This window comes from Oncorhynchus tshawytscha, linkage group LG05 (assembly GCF_018296145.1).
Source record: "Oncorhynchus tshawytscha isolate Ot180627B linkage group LG05, Otsh_v2.0, whole genome shotgun sequence".
Lineage (NCBI taxonomy): Eukaryota > Metazoa > Chordata > Actinopteri > Salmoniformes > Salmonidae > Oncorhynchus > Oncorhynchus tshawytscha.
Genome location: NC_056433.1, coordinates 4,641,664 through 4,656,813, shown reverse-complemented (window position 1 = coordinate 4,656,813; position 15,150 = coordinate 4,641,664). Strand labels below are relative to the sequence as shown.

General features: G+C 42.2%; 1 protein-coding gene across 1 annotated transcript in view; it reads right to left on the bottom strand.

Annotated features, from left to right (window-relative positions):
* The window catches only part of LOC112249871 (zinc finger protein 513), a 34,866-nt gene extending 20,967 nt beyond the window's left edge, over positions 1 to 13,899 (bottom strand). Inside the window, exons 1-3 of the mRNA XM_024419582.2 lie at positions 13,766 to 13,899; positions 12,967 to 13,104; positions 10,043 to 10,180 (exon numbers count right to left, since the gene is read on the bottom strand). Coding sequence (XP_024275350.1) covers positions 10,043 to 10,180; positions 12,967 to 13,006 — 178 coding nt within the window. The 5' untranslated portion in view covers positions 13,007 to 13,104; positions 13,766 to 13,899. The remainder of the gene's footprint in view (positions 1 to 10,042; positions 10,181 to 12,966; positions 13,105 to 13,765) is intronic.
* Positions 13,900 to 15,150: the final 1,251 nt, after the last annotated feature.

Genomic DNA, 15,150 nt, shown 5'->3' with positions numbered 1-15,150 from the left:
AACACGGGAGAACTTTGACTAAAGGCCTCATCTGAACAAGTTTACATAAATAAACAGATTTCTATATCTCGTGTAGGGTTTTTATTTATTTATTTTTTTTAACACGAAAATGAGTTTGAACTCCTGGAAAGAGATCGGGGAGGTAAATAGGGATTCATGCGGTGGAGGTCAAAGGAACATCGACCGTGGATTGGCACACATTCAGGAAATCTGCTGTAACAATGTGGATATCCGTCATGATTGATGAAAACATTTTTTTTTTTAAAGAAATGGCCCACAATGGGGTTACTAAAGTCCGATTTTGATATATTTGGCTGTTTTTGCTGCATAACATTTAGAAGGTGACCCTTTTTGGGATTTAGAAGAAGTGACTGCTAACTCCCGTTTGTATCAGCTGTTAGCATAGCTAGCATACAGAAATCGGTGGTGGTGGTGGTGGAAGTAAAGTTGTTTTTAACTGTAATGCATTTGATTGATGACATGAAATGCATTGGGGTTGGCATCTATACAAGCATTATACTCCGATTTTTAATCTCAATATAGTGGGAAATACAAATGTAGGCTAATTTTGCTGGAGGGGGGCAATGAAGAGATTCGGATATTTCCCCCGTGGCTTCTCCGATGTTTTTGGTTGACCTCTTTACAGTATCTATGGAAACGCAAGCTTGCCACAAGAAGTGGACGCAGTTGCGGGACAAGTTCGCAAAACCACAAAAAAATATATATATATATAATCAAAAGGTTGAAATGGAGATGCATGTGGGAAATCGCCTTTTTACTTGATGCCATCTTGGCTGAGCTCCTATGTCAAGCACACGGGAATTGCAGTCCAACATCTCAGAAGTAGGAAGGTAATTCTTTCGCTTAGCCAGTTGCTTGTCATTAGCAGGCTGGCTAAGGAGATTAGCCCTGAGTGGTGCGTTTTAGGAGGAACTCCCCGAAGCACGATAGGTATGAATGCTCTTAACTTTTGCGGAGGCCACGTTACTGTAGAAGCTGTATGGACACTGCAGACGCTGGATGGACCATACAATCTCTCTCACTCACACACACACAGCCTCCACTCCTTAATAGCCTACAGCTGTTAGCTCTGTGCCTCTCTCAAATCAAATCTTATTTATCACATGCGCCAAATACAACTAGCTATATACAGGGAGTACCAGTCCCGGATCAATGTGGAGCTATAGACAGGAAGTACCAGATAAATATGGAGCTATATACAGGGAGTACCAGATCAATGTGGAGCTATATACAGGGAGTACCAGTCCCGGATCAATGTGGAGCTATATACAGGAAGTAAAAGATCAATGTGGAGCTATATACAGGAAGTACCAGTACCGGATCAATGTGGAGCTATAGACAGGAAGTACCAGATCAATAGGGAGCTATATACAGGGAGTACCAGTACCAGATCAAAGTGGAGCTATATACAGGGAGTACCAGTACCAGATCAAAGTGGAGCTATATACAGGGAGTACCAGTACCAGATCAGTGTGGAGCTATATACAGGGAGTACCAGTACCAGATCAATGTGGAGCTATATACAGGGAGTACCAGATCAATGTGGAGCTATATACAGGAGTACCAGATCAATGTGGAGCTATATACAGGGAGTACCAGACCAATGTGGAGCTATATACAGGGAGGGAGTACCAGTACCAGATCAATGTGGACCTATATACAGGGAGTACCAGATCAATGTGGAGCTATATACAGGGAGTACCAGTACAAGATCAATGTGGAGCTATATACAGGGAGTACCAGATAAATATGGAGCTATATACAGGGAGTACCAGATCAATGTGGAGCTATATACAGGGAGTACCAGTCCCGGATCAATGTGGAGCTATATACAGGAAGTAAAAGATCAATGTGGAGCTATATACAGGAAGTACCAGATCAATGTAGAGCTATATACAGGGAGTACCAGTACCAGATCAATGTGGAGGTATATACAGGGAGTACAAGTACCAGATCAATGAGGAGCTATATACAGGGAGTACCAGATCAATGTGGAGCTATATACAGGGAGTACCAGTACAAGATCAATGTGGAGCTATATACAGGGAGTACCAGATCAATGTGGAGCTATATACAGGGAGTACCAGTACCAGATCAATGTGGAGCTATATACAGGGAGTACCAGTACCAGATCAATGTGGAGCTATATACAGGGAGTACCAGATCAATGTGGAGCTATATACAGGGAGTACCAGATCAATGTGGAGCTATATACAGGGAGTACCAGTACCAGATCAATGTGGAGCTATATACAGGGAGTACCAGATCAATGTGGAGCTATATACAGGGAGTACCAGATCAATGTGGAGCTATATACAGGAAGTACCAGATCAATGTGGAGCTATATACAGGGAGTACCAGATCAATGTGGAGCTATATACAGGGAGTACCAGATCAATGTGGAGCTATATACAGGAAGTACCAGATCAATGTGGAGCTATATACAGGGAGTACCAGATCAATGTGGAGCTATATACAGGGAGTACCAGATCAATGTGGAGCTAAATACAGGAGTACCAGATCAATGTGGAGCTATATACAGGAAGTACCAGATCAATGTGGAGCTATATACAGGAGTACCAGGAAGTACCAGATCAATGTGGAGCTATATACAGGGAGTACCAGATCAATGTGGAGCTATATACAGGAGTACCAGATCAATGTGGAGCTATATACAGGAAGTACCAGATCAATGTGGAGCTATATACAGGAAGTACCAGATCAATGTGGAGCTATATACAGGAAGTACCAGATCAATGTGGAGCTATATACAGGGAGTACCAGATCAATGTGGAGCTAAATACAGGGAGTACCAGATCAATGTGGAGCTATATACAGGAAGTACCAGATCAATGTGGAGCTATATACAGGGAGTACCAGACCAATGTGGAGCTATATACAGGGAGTACCAGTACCAGATCAATGTGGAGCTATATACAGGAAGTACCAGATCAATGTGGAGCTATATACAGGGAGTACCAGATCAATGTGGAGCTATATACAGGGAGTACCAAATCAATGTGGAGCTATATACAGGGAGTACCAGTACCAGGTCAATGTGGAGCTATATACAGGGAGTACCAGTACCAGATCAATGTGGAGCTATATATATATGGAGTACCAGTACCAGATCAATGTGGAGCTATATATATATATATGGAGTACCAGTACCAGATCAATGTGGAGCTATATACAGGGAGTACCAGATCAATGTGGAGCTATATACAGGGAGTACAGATCAATGTGGAGCTATATACAGGGAGTACCAGTACCAGATCAATGGGGAGCTATATACAGGGAGTACCAGATCAATGTGGAGCTATATACAGGAGTACCAGATCAATGTGGAGCTATATACAGGAAGTACCAGATCAATGTGGAGCTATATACAGGAAGTACCAGATCAATGTGGAGCTATATACAGGGAGTACCAGATCAATGTGGAGCTATATACAGGGAGTACCAGATCAATGTGGAGCTATATACAGGGAGTACCAGTACCAGATCAATATGGAGCTATATACAGGGAGTACCCATACCAGATCAATGTGGAGCTATAGACAGGAAGTACCAGATCAATATGGAGCTACAGTGCCTTGCGAAAGTATTCGGCCCCCTTGAACTTTGCGACCTTTTGCCACATTTCAGGCTTCAAACATAAAGATATAAAACTGCATTTTTTTTGTGAAGAATCAACAACAAGTGGGACACAATCATGAAGTGGAACGACATTTATTGGATATTTCAAACAAATCAAATCAAACTGATTACAGCTGTAAGTCGCTTGGGGTATGTCTCTATCAGTTTTGCACATCGAGAGACTGACATTTTTTCCCATTCCTCTTTGCAAACAGCTCGAGCTCAGTGAGGTTGGATGGAGAGCATTTGTGAACAGCAGTTTTCAGTTCTTTCCACAGATTCTCGATTGGATTCAGGTCTGGACTTTGACTTGGCCATTCTAACACCTGGATATGTTTATTTTTGAACCATTCCATTGTAGATTTTGCTTTATGTTTTGGATCATTGTCTTGTTGGAAGACAAATCTCCATCCCAGTCTCAGGTCTGTTGCAGACTCCATCAGGTTTTCTTCCAGAATGGTCCTGTATTTGGCTCCATCCATCTTCCCATCAATTTTAACCATCTTCCCTGTCCCTGCTGAAGAAAAGCAGGCCCAAACCATGATGCTGCCACCACCATGTTTGACAGTGGGGATGGTGTGTTCAGGGTGATGAGCTGTGTTGCTTTTACGCCAAACATGACGTTTTGCATTGTTGCCAAAAAGTTCCATTTTGGTTTCATCTGACCAGAGCACCTTCTTCCACATGTTTGGTGTGTCTCCCAGGTGGCTTGTGGCAAACTTTAAACGACACTTTTTATGGATATCTTTAAGAAATGGCTTTCTTCTTGCCACTCTTGCATAAAGGCCAGATTTGTGCAATATACGACTGATTGTTGTCCTATGGACAGAGTCTCCCAACTCAGCTGTAGATCTCTGCAGTTCATCCAGAGTGATCATGGGCCTCTTGGCTGCATCTCTGATCAGTCTTCTCCTTGTATGAGCTGAAAGTTTAGAGGGACGGCCAGGTCTTGGTAGATTTGCAGTGGTCTGATACTCCTTCCATTTCAATATTATCGCTTGCACAGTGCTCCTTGGGATGTTTAAAGCTTGGGAAATCTTTTTGTATCCAAATCCGGCTTTAAACTTCTTCACAACAGTATCTCGGACCTGCCTGGTGTGTTCCTTGTTCTTCATGATGCTCTCTGCGCATTTAACGGACCTCTGAGACTATCACAGTGCAGGTGCATTTATAAGGAGACTTGATTACACACAGGTGGATTGTATTTATCATCATTAGTCATTTAGGTCAACATTGGATCATTCAGAGATCCTCACTGAACTTCTGGAGAGAGTTTGCTGCACTGAAAGTAAAGGGGCTGAATAATTTTGCACGCCCAATTTTTCAGTTTTTGATTTGTTAAAAAGTTTGAAATATCCAATAAATGTCGTTCCACTTCATGATTGTGTCCCACTTGTTGTTGATTCTTCACAAAAAATACAGTTTTATATCTTTATGTTTGAAGCCTGAAATGTGGCAAAAGGTCGCAAAGTTCAAGGGGGTCGAATACTTTCGCAAGGCACTGTATATACAGGGAGTACCAGTACCAGATCAATGTGGAGCTATATACAGGGAGTACCAGTACCAGATCAATGTAGAGCTGTAGACAGGAAGTACCAGATCAATGTGGAGCAACAGTACCAATCAAACATTTGGACACCTACTCATTCAAGTTTTTATTTTAAAATTGGACTTTTCTACATTGTAGAATAATAGTGAAGACATCAAAACTATGAAATAACACATATGGAATCATGTAGTAACCAAAAAAGTGTTAAACAAATCAAAATATATTTTGGATTCTTCAAAGTAGCCACCTTGACAGCTTTCCACACTCTTGGCATTCTATCAACCAGCTTATCCTTCTTGGTCAAATATCCCTTACACAGCCTGGAGGTGTGTTGGGTCATTGTCCTGTTGAGAAACAAATGATAGTCCCACTCAGCGGAAATTAGATGGGAAGCGTATCGCTGCAGAATTCTGTGGTAGCCATGCTGGTTGAGTGTGCCTTGAATTCTAAATAAATCCCAGACAGTGTCACCAGTAAAGCACCCCCACACCATAACACCTCCTCCTCCATGCTTCACGGTGGGAAATACACATGCAGAGATCATCCGTTCACCCGCACCACGTCTCACAAAGACATGGCGGTTTTAACCAAAAATCTCATTTGGGCTCATCAGATCAAAGGACAGTTTTCCACCGGTCTAATGTCCATTGCTCGTGTTTCTTCGCCCAAACAAGTCTCTTCTTCTTATTGGTGTCCTTTAGTAGTGGTTTCTTTGCAGCAATTCGACCATGAAGGCCTGATTCGCGCAGTCTCCTCTGAACAGTTGATGTTGAGATGTGTCTGTTACTTGAACTCTGAAGCATTTATTTGGGCTGCAATTTCTGAGGCTGGTAACTCTAACTAAGCCTCTGCAGCAGAGGTAACTCTGGGTCTTCCTTTCCTGTGGTGGTCCTCATGAGAGCCAGTTTCATCATAGCGCTTGATGGTTTTTGCGACTGCACTGCACAATGTTCCGTATTGACGGACCTTCATGTCTTAAAGTAATGGACTGTCGTTTCTTTTTGCTTATTTCAGCATAATATGGACTTGGTCCAAATAGGGTTATCTTCTGTATACCACCCCTACCTTGTCACAACACAACTGATTGGCTCAAACACATTAAGAAGAAAAGATCGGCTCTCGAGTGGGGCAGTGAGCTAAGGCACTGCATTGCACCTGTGCCACTAGAGATTCTGGGTACGAGTCCAGGCTCTGTCACAGCCGGCCGCGACCGCAAAATTGTCCCAGCGTCGTCTGGGGATATCCTTGTCCTATCGCGCACTAGCGACTCCTGTGGCAGGCCGGGCGCAGTGCACGTTGACACGGTCGCCAGGTGAACAGTGTTTCTCGGAGTTGCAGCGATGAGACAAGACGATAACTACCAATTGGATATCATGAAATTGGGGAGAATTTTTTTTTATTTATTTAAAGGAAAGAAATTACACCAATTACCTTTTAAGGGACACCTGGTAATTGAAATGCACTACCTCATGAAGCTGGTTGAGAGAATGCAAAGAGTGTGCAAAGCTGTCATCAAGGTAAAGGGTGGCTATTTGAAGAATCTCAAATTTAAAATATATTTAGACTTCTTTAACACTTTTTCGGTTACTACATGGTTCCATGTGTTATTTCATAGTTTTGCTTCATCATTATTCTACAACGTGAAAAACCCTGGAATGAGTAGGTGTCCAAACTAGTGGGCGTGTCCAAACTAGTAGGCGTGTCCAAACTAGTAGGTGTGTCCTAACTTTTGACTGGTACTGTATATCAGCTGTTATGACAGATGATGACATGGTTATGACCGTGTTACGACACTGAGTGTCAAATAAAGTGTTACCGAAAATAGCTTTTCATGCCAGGAGAGGCAGGCCTACCGTATCAGGCCAAATGGGTTCCGGAACGAAACAGTCAAGAACAGAGGAGGTGGATCCTGTTCCGGCAGGACACAGCTCAAATTAAGCACTGGATGCATCGTTAAAACAGTCCAACCTAAATTCCATCGCTAACGGGAAACCAGGCCCAGGCCATTAACGAGGGCTGTTATGAAGTTTGGTCGACTACCCATCAGTGCCATTCATTTGGACAGTTTTGGATTGGATTACCGTGAAAAACGGTCGCAGGGAATTTGACTGCGGTCGGGACTTGTGACTGCCGTTGTGGCGGTAATACAGTCACCACAACAGCCCTTAGCCTGGAGGTAGCAAACAGCCCCATCATACCTGACATGATAAAATAACAAAGGAGCCGTCTAAAGCCCAACAAGGCACGTGTCTAAAGCCCAACAAGGCACGTGTCTAAAGCCCAACGAGGCACGTGTCTAAAACCCAACGAGGCACGTGTCTAAAACCCAACGAGGCACCAGTCTAAAACCCAACGAGGCACCAGTCTAAAACCCCAAAAGGCACCAGTCTAAAACCCCAAAAGGCACCAGTCTAAAGCCCAACAAGGCACCAGTCTAAAGCCCAACAAGGCACCAGTCTAAAGCCCAACAAGGCACCAGTCTAAAGCCCAACAAGGCACCAGTCTAAAGTCCAACAAGGCACCAGTCTAAAGCCCAACAAAGCACCAGTCTAAAGCCCAACAAGGCTAGTATGCAGGTTAAGCAGATAACTCAGGCCTCAAAACCTTGACATAGGACTGGGTGATACGGCCAATATATAATTTTACAATATTTTTCAAATTTTTGGCAGTATTTGAACAATGACAGCTCTAAATATGTTTTATGAGTAGTGCTGTGCGTGACCCTAGAATGGCAACAAATGAATCCTGTGGTTTTAATTGGCTTTCTCTAATCTCATGGTTACCATACTCAACCAAACTAGGACCGAACTGACAGTGAAGTAGTCCAATTTGTGTAACTTTTCATTTAATTCAGCACCGCATCAAAATACCGTTATAGAAGATATTGTAAAAAAAAAAATCATACCATACATATGTATATTACCCATACTTTGACCCCGACTGTTCTAGGTTTCTCCAGAACATCTGAAATGTGTCTGGCAATGCAAGATTTATTCAGTGGTAAACGTTTTGACCTCCACGACATGCTTCTATCATGGAACAAGTCTCGGTTATAAAATAGATTTGATTTCAATCGCCCATCATTTACATTACGTTTTAGTCATTTAGCAAGACGCTCTTATGCATACATTTTCATACCATTTTTGTACTGATCAAGGCCTTGATTTAGGCCTAACAATTGTCTAGTTAAGATGAGATGCTCTACATCTCAAGTTATACACTGCTCAAAAAAATAAAGGGAGCACTAAAATAACACATCCTAGATCTGAATGAATGAAATATTCTTATTAAATATTTTTTTCTTTACATAGTTGAATGTGCTGACAACAAAATCACACAAAAATTATCAATTGAAATCAAATGTATCAACCCATGGAGGTCTGGATTTGGAGTCACACTCAAAATGAAAGTGGAAAACCACACTACAGGCTGATCCAACTTTGATGTAAAGTCCTTAAAACAAGTCAAAATGAGGCTCAGTAGTGTGTGTGTGGCCTCCACGTGCCTGTATGACCTCCCTACAACGCCTGGGCATGCTCCTGATGAGGTGGCGGATGGTCTCCTGAGGGATCTCCTCCCAGACCTGGACTAAAGCATCCGCCAACTCCTGGACAGTCTGTGGTGCAACGTGGCATTGGTGGATGGAGCGAGACATGATGTCCCAGATGTGCTCAATTGGATTCAGGTCTGGGGAACGGGTGGGCCAGTCCATAGCATCAATGCCTCCCTCTTGCAGGAACTGCTGACACACTCCAGCCACATGAGGTCTAGCATTGTCTTGCATTAGGAGGAACCCAGGGCTAACCGCACCAGCATATGGTCTCACAAGGGGTCTGAGGATCTCATCTCGGTACCTAATGGCAGTCAGGCTACCTCTGGCGAGCACATGGAGGGCTGTGCGGCCCCCCAAAGAAATGCCACCCCACACCATGACTGACCCACCGCCAAACCGGTCATGCTGGAGGATGTTGCAGGCAGCAGAACGTTCTCCACGGCGTCTCCAGGCTGTCACGTCTGTCACGTGCTCAGTGTGAACCTGCTTTCATCTGTGAAGAGCACAGGGCGCCAGTGGCGAATTTGCCAATCTTGGTGTTCTCTGGCAAATGCCAAACGTCCTGCACTGAGTTGGGCTGTAAGCACAACCCCCACCTGTGGACGTCGGGCCCTCATACCACCCTCATGGAGTCTGTTTCTGACCGTTTGAGCAGACACATGCACATTTGTGGCCTGCTGGAGGTCATTTTGCAGGGCTCTGGCAGTGCTCCTCCTGCTCCTCCTTGCACAAAGGCGGAGGTAGCGGTCCTGCTGCTGGGTTGTTGGCCTCCTCCACGTCTCCTGATGTACTGGCCTGTCTCCTGGTAGCGCCTCCATGCTCTGGACACTACGCTGACAGACACAGCAAACCTTCTTGCCACATTTCGCATTGATGTACCGTCCTGGATGAGCTGCACTACCTGAGCCACTTGTGTGGGTTGTAGACTCCATCTCATGCTACCACTAGAGTGAAAGCACCACCAGCATTCAAAAGTGACCAAAACATCAGCCAGGATGCATAGGAACTGAGAAGTGGTCGTTTTTTTTTTTTCACCTGCAGAACCACTCCTTTATTGGGGGTGTCTTGCTAAATGCCTATAATTTCCACCTGTTGTCTATTCCATTTGCACAACAGTATGTGAAATGTATTGTCAATCAGTGTTGCTTCCTAAGTGGACAGTTTGATTTCACAGAAGTGTGATTGACTTGGAGTTACATTGTGTTGTTTAAGTGTTCCCTTTATTTTTTTTGAGCAGTGTATTTCTGTCCCAACAAAACTGTAATACATTTAGTACCAACCTGAGTACTTGTCGTCCAAGCCTAGGATCTTGTCATGGCCGGGGTCACCAAACTCAAGGTTGTGTCCCAGAAGGAAATCTGCCTTCAAGGTCAGGCTTCCTGGAGCTACAATGGTTAATACACCATCTTCAGAATCCACTGAAACACAAAAAAAAACTGTATTTATATTTGTCAGGGAATTAATACTCAAGTATAATAATCTAGTATTAATAATCTAGTATAATAATCTAGTATAATAATCTAGTATTAATAATCTAGTATTAATAATCTAGTATAATAATCTAGTATATTCTAGTATAATAATCTAGTAATAATAATAATCTAGTATAATAACCTAGTATTAATAATCTAGTATTAATAGTATAATCTATCATAATCTAGTATTAATAATCTAGTATAATAATCTAGTATTAATAATCTAGTATACTAATCTAGTATTAATAATCTAGTATTAATAGTATAGTATAATAATCTAGTATTAATAATCTAGTATAATAAAATAGAGTTTCCTAGAAAATAGCTTTATATGAAGGTTAGAAGTCATAAGGATGTGAGGAAGTATGAATATTAATCAAGCCATGTTTTCCTAGCCTTACTGACAGAAATGTTAATTGATAAAGCCAGTGACTGATGTGGTGTACTATGAATATTACAGAATATTCATAGTACCACCTGCCAGTAATTTCCAAGACAGTCTGCCACAATTAAAGGGATACTACGGGATTTTGGCATTTTGTAAAATTGTATTTATTTATCCGTTATTTTACCAGGTAAATTGACTGAGAACACGTTTTTGCAGCAACGACCCGGGGAATAGTTACAGGGGAGAGGAGGGGATGAATGAGCCAATTGTAAACTGGGGATTATTAGGTGACCGTGATGGTTTGAGGGCCAGATTGGGAATTTAGCCAGGACACCGGGGTTAACACCCCTACTCTTACCATAAGTGCCATGGGATCTTTAATGACCTCAGAGAGTCAGGACACCCGTTTAACGTCCCATCCGAAAGACGGCACCCTACACAGGGCAGTGTCCCCAATCACTGCTCTGGGGCATTGGGATATATTTTTTTTTAGACCAGAGGAAAGAATGCCTCCTACTGGCCCTCAACACCACTTCCAGCAGCATCTGGTCTCCCATCCAGGAACTGACCAGGACCAACCCTGCTTAGCTTCAGAAGCAAGCCAGCGGTGGTATGCAGGGTGGTATGCTGGGTGGTATGCTGCTGGCAAATGACTGGAAGTCTACAGGTATTTTATTTTTAACCTTTATTTAACGAGGCAAGTCAGTTAAGAACAAATTCTTATTTACAATGACGGCCTACCCCGGATGATGCTGGGCCAATTGTGTGCCACCCTATGGGACTCCCAATCACAGCCGGATGTGATTCATTATGTATGGATTAGGTATGTAGACTTCCAGCCATTGTGCTAACACTAGTTAGCATTGGCTCGGGAAGGTACCACTAACTTCCTTCATACTGGACACAGAGACATGAAAATTGTATCCACAAGTTTATCTGACTCTGGGGAAGTAGTGCCAAAATCCCAAAGTATCCCTTTAAAGGCCTTCTGAGTGAACTAATACTCTGCTGCCCTCTAGTGGAGAGTGTGATGCATGACAGTACATGAGTCAGTGGCTGCCTCCCTGCATAATTCAGAGCCATATGGGGCCCTGGTCAAAAGTTGTGAACTATCTCGGGTTCACAACTTGTTCGGGCCAAACGCTACACCACGCTCGCGGACGTTAGTTTCTTTTCTGCAATGAGTGAATCCCCGAGCTGGCAAGGTAAAAATCTGTCATTCTGACCCTGAGCAAGGCAGTTAATCCACTGTTACGTGCAGAAGACACATTTCAGTTGGACAACTGACTAGGTATCTCCCTTTCCGAGAGTCTTCCCGGACCCTTCACCGAATGCCAACATATTCGAGGCAGTCTGATTTCTCCAGAAACCAATGGGTTTGGCCAGAGCCAGTCACACAGGTGGGTAAAGCTGCGTTTTTTTTAAAAATCAGTCATTGGCTTTGATACTCTGATTGGTTAGAGACGACCAAAAGCGTTGAGGACTTTGTTTTGTACAAAACGGCCCTCGTGCCCCTTGAAAAACCACAAACGACTTCAATGACGTCAGGCTCAGACTGAAGTATGTAGCGAACGACAGCAGAAAAAAATGATTTAGTGTGAGTCGTCAGACTAGAATAGGGCACCATTTGAGACGTAGCCTTAATTGGTCTTTGGAGAGGAGGTTTAGTTAAGGCAGTAGCCAATGTTAATGACGAGATCCCATCTGCTGCCATCGATGAGAAACCAAGACGCCTAGTAAAGTGTTTCTATGATGTTTCCTGTATGTCATATTCAAGTCTTTCCTGAATTGCCACCTCCTCAAAACACATTGGAAGGAAGGACCCCTGACATTTTTTCTCCAATATTGGTGAGGAGGCGAGGCGATTGGATGTGATGTAATCACAGGAAGTCAAATTGGTACAGAGCCACTTCCGGCATCTTACCTAATAAGTCATTTCCTGACTGATAGTTTTTAAAACTATTTTTTTTCTTACACATGTGTTCCTCAAAGATTATATAGTGAAAACAACTGTTTAAGCATAGCGAGGTTCTCCAGTAAAATGTCTATGTGGGGACATATTGTTTGTGTCCATTTCTATGTCTGGCATTTTTTTGGTCTGTAGCTACATGAACTTGATGATCCCCCTCTTCAGCGTGTTAGAAAGTGGTCACCATTAGTTCCCACCCTACAACTGGTCTAGTAAACAAAATTCTGTAGTGAATGAATACAGTTGTTCCTGTATTTCATATTTGACCATCTGCTCTCATACAGGAAACGTTAAAACCAGAGCACAAAGATCAGGAACGTCATTATCATGCATGTTGCCCTCTAGAGAATAGATCAACGTTTGAGCCCTTACACTTGACAGGTTGAGGATTCTGTTGTTTTCTTCTTGGCATCTTCCGGTCAGCCTCTCTCTTCTGCCACCTCTTCTGAAAGACCACTGGAACTATCAGCTCATTCTGTTTTTATCCATGAAACCGCTTCTCCAGTGGTTCTAATAGTCACACAAACACAGATACATATCGATGACAATCAACCAGATATGACAATGCATTTTCAAGCAATTAGCCCAAGCTATCTCTATTGCCCTGGTATGGGCATTTATTAGTTAGCTACCTAGCTAGCAAACTACACGTGAGATACACGGACCTGCCAGCTCCACACCAATGATTAAAATGCCATTTTAAACAACTAGATGGCTTGATAAGTAGAGTATGATAATGCAGGCAGATCGAATCGCTGGCTATCGTGTGGATGTTGTTGCAGCTTGCTCCTGGCCCTTAATGATCCTTTGTAGACAGCTAGCCAGCTGGTTAATGATGTTAGGCTAACGAATACACAACGTTACCAGGCTAATTTGTCTGGAAGAGCAAACAAAACAATAACGTGAGAATTATAGCTAGCCAATGTTAGATATGTATGTCCGGTTTGTTATATATGAAGTACTCTGAAAGCGTGATAGTTAATAATAGCGTGAAGGTTAACATTAGTAGCTAGTGAGCTAAACAGCAAGTACAGTATGTGCTAAATTAGCCAGCTAGCTAACGTTAGCTATCAAGCTACCTTTTATTTACAAAGCTACATTTAGTAAATAACCCTCTCGATTGTAGCCAGTAAAGCTCCATGTACCCGTGCATAAACGAGACCTAAATTACCGTGTCTATATATCCGCCATTTCTTTATCTGCAGCGGCGACAAAGAAAGGCAATTAATATTGTTTTTCATAACTTAATTGTTTTTTTTATTTCCATTGTATACATTCGCTTCCGCTGTTGTACGTATTTCCGCTTCCTAAATTAATTTCCGGTCGTCTGAGTCATGGTACTTGTAGTTATTTATTGTTTCTAATCATTTTAGCCATGTGAAATGTATATTTTTGTGTATTTCATGTGCTGTGACAGGAGAAGAAGACATTTATTATTATTAGAAGAAGACGTTATTATATTCTTATACATTCTTATTCAATGTCTTAAAAATGTATGTTGGGGAATTTATCAAGATCGCACATTTTAACCTATTTTATGGGGAAGTTTGAGGTTAAGCCTGATGGTTGCAGACTTCTACGCTACATTTTTGGGCAATTGCGTGACACTTAATGTTTAACCCATTTGAAAACGAATGAATGAGGCTGTGTTGTAACGTTTGACGAGGCTGAGATATTTATGAATCGGAGAGTGATCCCATCGGTCTATGTCACTAGAGCGTGCCACCCGCAGGCAGCCGGACGGTTGCACCCACCCTCCCCAATATGAACCAACAGGCGCCTGCGAGTGAAATAACGGGGATGCTCGCTCTACAAAGGGTAGGGGGATCTCCTCCGCAGCGTCATACGTCACTGCCCTGGGGCATTGGGATATTTTTTTTAGACCAGAGGAAAGACTCCTACTACTGGCCCTACTGGCCCTCCAACACCACTTCCAGCAGCATCTGGTCTCCCATCCAGGAACTGACCAGGACCAACCATGCTTAGCTTCAGAAGCAAACCAGCAGTGGTATGCTGGGTGGTATGCTGCTGGCAAATGAGGTGGAATATGTAATAACCTCGCCACTCCCGGCACTGCTGCCTTGGTCAGACCCCCTAATTAATAATAGACCGTCCGTGTGATGATACGGTGTCAAGCCTGTAAAACGAGGCGTTGAATGGTGCCGCTTTCGATGCGTCTCAAAGGGTTTCTTTAAATATGAAATAAGTGTTGACTTTTCTCCCCGCAAAATTGTTCAGCATATAATCTGAAATAATATAATATAAAATAATATATAAAATAAATAATAAATAATAATATATAATAAATAATAAAATAATATAATATGATAAAATGTTCAGCATATAATCTGAAATAATATAAAATAATATATAAAATAAATAATAATATATAATAAATAATAAAATAATATAATATGATAACATTTTCAGCATATAATCTGAAATAATATATAATAAATAATAATATAATATGATAAAATGTTCAGCATATAATCTGAAATAATATAAAATAATATATAAAATAAATAATAATATATAATAAATAATAAAATAAGA